The sequence below is a fragment of the Pristiophorus japonicus genome, chromosome 25, assembly GCF_044704955.1.
Source record: "Pristiophorus japonicus isolate sPriJap1 chromosome 25, sPriJap1.hap1, whole genome shotgun sequence".
In the NCBI taxonomy this organism is placed as follows: Eukaryota; Metazoa; Chordata; class Chondrichthyes; family Pristiophoridae; genus Pristiophorus; species Pristiophorus japonicus.
This window is the reverse complement of record NC_092001.1, coordinates 931,785-935,936: the sequence shown is the minus strand read 5'-3', so window position 1 is coordinate 935,936 and position 4,152 is coordinate 931,785. Positions and strand designations below refer to the sequence as shown.

Sequence of the window (4,152 nt, the reverse complement as noted above, 5' to 3'; positions counted from 1 at the left end):
TGCCCTTGTTGACAGTAGACTCCCGAGGTGTGGAAAATGGTCCACATTGTACAGTGTATAGCCCAGTAATCCCGAGTTCACCTAAAGTGGATGGCGAGTTTCCCTGCGCCTATCCCCGCTAATACATTCTGAGTGCCCCATTTACGATTTAATTCACTCGCCATTCACACTTGAAGTCCTCTCACCCTCAGCTTGCTCTGGGCAATAAGACTCGAGGTGCTCTGCACCATGCGGATGCTTTTCCTCCAATTTGTGCTGGTTTGGGCTGGGAATGAAAACCCTTGCAGGTTGCTGATCCTGATCCTGACCCCAGTGCACTACCCCTGCTGAAAATACTAGTGCTGGACCTCTGGTCTGAGCAATGTTCCATCTCCACACTCCAATGGTATCGGTATGGGAGCTCAGATGGTTCCTAGCTATGCTGCCTTTTCTTGGGATACAAGGAACCTTCGCTGTTCCAATTCTACTCCGGTCCCCTCCTTCAAATATTATACATGTACATTGATGACTGTGTTCGCGCAATTTCCTTTTCTTGCCATGAACTGGAAAATGTCCTATATCGCACAAAGTCATGATCACACATCACCTTACCCCGATGCTCTCTGTCCTACATTGGCTCCCGGTAAAAGAACCCCACGATTTTGAAAATTTGCATCCTTGTTTACAAATCTCTCCATGGCCTTGCACCTCAGTACCACTGTACTCTTTTTTAGCGTCACAACCCCTCAAGATATCTCTGCTCTTCAAATGCTTCCCTCTCGAACATCCCTCATTATACTGCTGAACCATCGGTGGCATTACCTTCAGTTGTTTGGGCCCTCAACTCTGGAATCCCTCCCTGAACATCTAAGCTTCTCTAACCATCTTTCCATTTTAAAGACGCTCCTTAAAATCAACCCTTTTAGCAAGCTTTTGGTCATATGCCTTAATATCTTCTTTTTTGTCTCGTTGTCATATGAATCTGTGTTGTCCTGTTAAAACTGCTTTGAAGCACCTTGGGACGGTTAACTAGTTTAAACGTGCGATATAAATAAAAGTTATTGTTATTATTATTTATAATAATATTAATTATTATAAATATTATTATTAATAATAATTATTATAATTATAATTATGTGATCAAATTTGCTTTAAATTTGCGACACACTCTCTCCTTCTCATGCTCCGTCTATTACTCCCTTCCCTTCCTCAACATCTCTAAGTCCATTTCCGAAGATTGGCTCTCGACCAATGTCAACCACAAAGCGGCCGACTCTGACAGCTAACTTGATTATATGACTTCTCACCCAGCTTGCTGGACGGATTCTATTATAGTCGACAAATGTTGCTGCCTGCGTTTCATTTGTTCCGATGAAGCCACCTCCCACACAAGTGCTTACAACATGTCTTCCTTTTTCTGAGCTGAGAATACCCATCCTCTGTGGTCATGATCCTGTGAGCCTGTAACCTATCATGGAGTGGGTAGGAGAGGAGGGGCGAAGCAGAGTCATGGAGACAGTGAAAAGTTGTGTCAATACCTCGGGCTGAGACGCTACAGTGGTGGGATGGTTCCCCGGTCCCCCACACCCTCTGGTTGATTATCCTTGCTCCCCCCCCACCGCCCCACCACCCCCCCCCCCCCGTCCCACCGCCCCACTCTGTAATCCTGCTCTATCCACTTACATCTCCTCTGGACTAATTTCCTGTTCCTTTTGTTGTCCCATTTGTCTTCCACCATCATCCCTTTTCTCGTTGAATCACTCCGTCCCATCAAAGACATTCAACTTTGTTCTTTCCACTTCCTACCACAACTTTATCTGCCTCTAACATTGCCTTAAAACTGTTCATCTCTCGCGGATTCCAGTATTGAAGAAAGGTTATCACCTGAAACGTTAACTCTGTTTCTCTCTCCACAGATGCTGCCTGGCATACTGATTGTTTTTAGCGTACTCTTTATTTTATCAGATTTACAACCGTTTGTATGGGGGTAGTCTAAGCAGAGGGCGAGAGAGAGAGAGCGTGTGGAGCCTTGGGGAAGGAACACCTGCAGCTCCTGGCCCACAACCGGGGCTGTGAAGGCACTTCCATTGTCCCTGAAGCTGTCCTCGGCTCACTTTAGCTGCCGTGTATCCCGAGGCCTGGGAAACACAGCCGACCACAGTTAAACCCGTAAAATAAGTTAAACTCGTAAAATAGTTTAAATCTGAAGCTACCATCCGCATTAGTACATTTAGATTGCCACCCGCCCGCTGGGATTGCTCGGTTCCTTCCCACTGCCCCGTCGCTGCTAAACTCGGAAGCAGTGGCTTGGAGGTAGGTTGGGTTACAGAAACCTAAAAACATAGAAAATAGGTGCAGGATTAGGCCATTCGACCTTTTGAGCCTGCACCGCCATTCAATGAGTTCATGGCTGAATATGCAACTTCAGTATCCCATCCTGCTTTCTCGCCAAACCTCTTGTTACCCCCAGTCGTAAGGACTACATCTAACTCCTTTTTGAATATATTTAGTGAATTGGCCTTTCTGTGGTAGAGAATTTCACAGGTTCACCACTCTCTGGATGAAGAAGTGTCTCCTCATCTCGGCCTAAATGGCTTACCCCTTATCCTTAGACAGTGACCCCTGGTTCTGGACTTCCCCAACATTGGTAACATTCATCCTGCATCTAACCTGTCTAAACCCGTCAGAATTTGATATGTTTCTATGAGATCCCCTCTCATTCTTCTGAACTCTAATGAATACAAGCCGAGTTGATCCAGTCTTTCTTGATAGGTCAGTCCCGCCATCCCGGGAATCAGTCTGATGAACCTTCGCTGCACTCGCTCAATAGCAAGAATGTCCTTCCTCACGTTAGGACTCGACACAATACTCCCGGTTTGGATGATATACTTTACATGTTGACCCCTGACCCGACGTCCACCCGGCCGTTTTTGAGCTAAATGACAGGTCTTACTGTCTGGGCTCAGTCACCGAGAATGTGTGACAAATAATTGACCGTCTCTTTTCCATTCTGCTTATTACAGTGAATTTAGTGGCGATTGTGATCCTATCCCGGGGAAAGTGCGGACTGTCCACCAGCACCACTCGCTACCTGGTGGCCATGGCAGCGGCGGATCTACTGGTGGTCATCACTGAGGTGATACTGTACCGGATCAGTTGGTATTATTTCCCGTGGTCTTTGCTGCATATCACCCCTGTGTGTACTGTTATGTATGTCCTGGCCCGTGCAGCCACAGACTGTTCTGTCTGGTTCACCGTCACTTTCACCTTTGATCGATTTGTGGCCGTTTGTTGGCAGAAGCTGAAAACCAAATATTGCACCGGGAGAACTGCGGCTGTGGTTCTGGCCACAAGCTGCATTCTGCTCTCTGCAAAAAACTTTCCCTTCTACTTTACAATTGAACCTGTATATATAATCGACAATGTTCACTGGTACTGTTCCACAATGCCAGCATATTTTACTGAGCCCGTATGGGTGGGATTTGACTGGTTTGATACGGTTTTAAACCCACTGCTCCCATTCGCTGTTATTTTGTTGCTCAACGCTCTGACAGTCAGACACATTTTAGTGGCCAGTCGAGTCCGTAAAGGACTGAGGGGTGAGAGCAAGGGGGAGAAGGGCAGTGACCCCGAGATGGAGAGCAGGAGGAAGTCTGTCATTTTACTCTTCACCATATCCGGCAGCTTCATACTGCTGTGGCTGGTATATGTTATAGATTTATTTTATTATAGCATTACAGGAATAATTCCCAGTGATTACAGTGATTCTTTATATCAATTTACACAGGTCGGATTCATACTGCAGAATATAAGTTGCTGCACAAACACATTTATTTACGGGGTGACCCAGTCCAAGTTCAGAGAGCAGTTGAAGAGCGCAGTGAAATATCCGGTTACCTCAATTTTACAATTAATTAATAAACAGAACGACTGATCGCTGTCCAGAGGCGGGACCCAGTGTTTGCAGTCCAGGAATTTAATATTTAGTAGCAGAAATCATTCCATTGAATTACACCAGGAATGGCTGGTGATCTGATCATACAGCCAGCGGTGGGGCAAGCACTCTGTGTCGGACACGGTAATATTTCTGATTGAAAATTCCTACTTGGTCTTTTGGGAAAGTACTACACGAGCATTCTCTCTGAACTCTTCTGCATAGCGTCACTGCAGCTA

At 45.9% G+C, this 4,152-nt stretch overlaps 1 protein-coding gene across 1 annotated transcript; it reads left to right on the top strand.

The window, feature by feature from the left end:
- The first annotated feature begins 418 nt into the window (after positions 1 to 418).
- On the top strand, positions 419 to 3,913 carry LOC139238058 (probable G-protein coupled receptor 139). Its single transcript, XM_070867421.1, has 2 exons — positions 419 to 440; positions 3,000 to 3,913. Exons 1-2 carry the CDS (start codon positions 419 to 421, stop codon positions 3,911 to 3,913), a joined length of 936 nt encoding a protein of 311 aa, XP_070723522.1.
- The last annotated feature ends 239 nt before the right edge of the window (positions 3,914 to 4,152 follow it).

Coding starts and splice junctions, on each gene's coding strand:
- LOC139238058 (XM_070867421.1), top strand. CDS start 419: ATGCTGCCTTTTCTTGGGATAC. Junction 441..2,999: donor GCTGCCTTTTCTTGGGATAC/AAGGAACCTTCG, acceptor TTCTGCTTATTA/CAGTGAATTTAGTGGCGATT.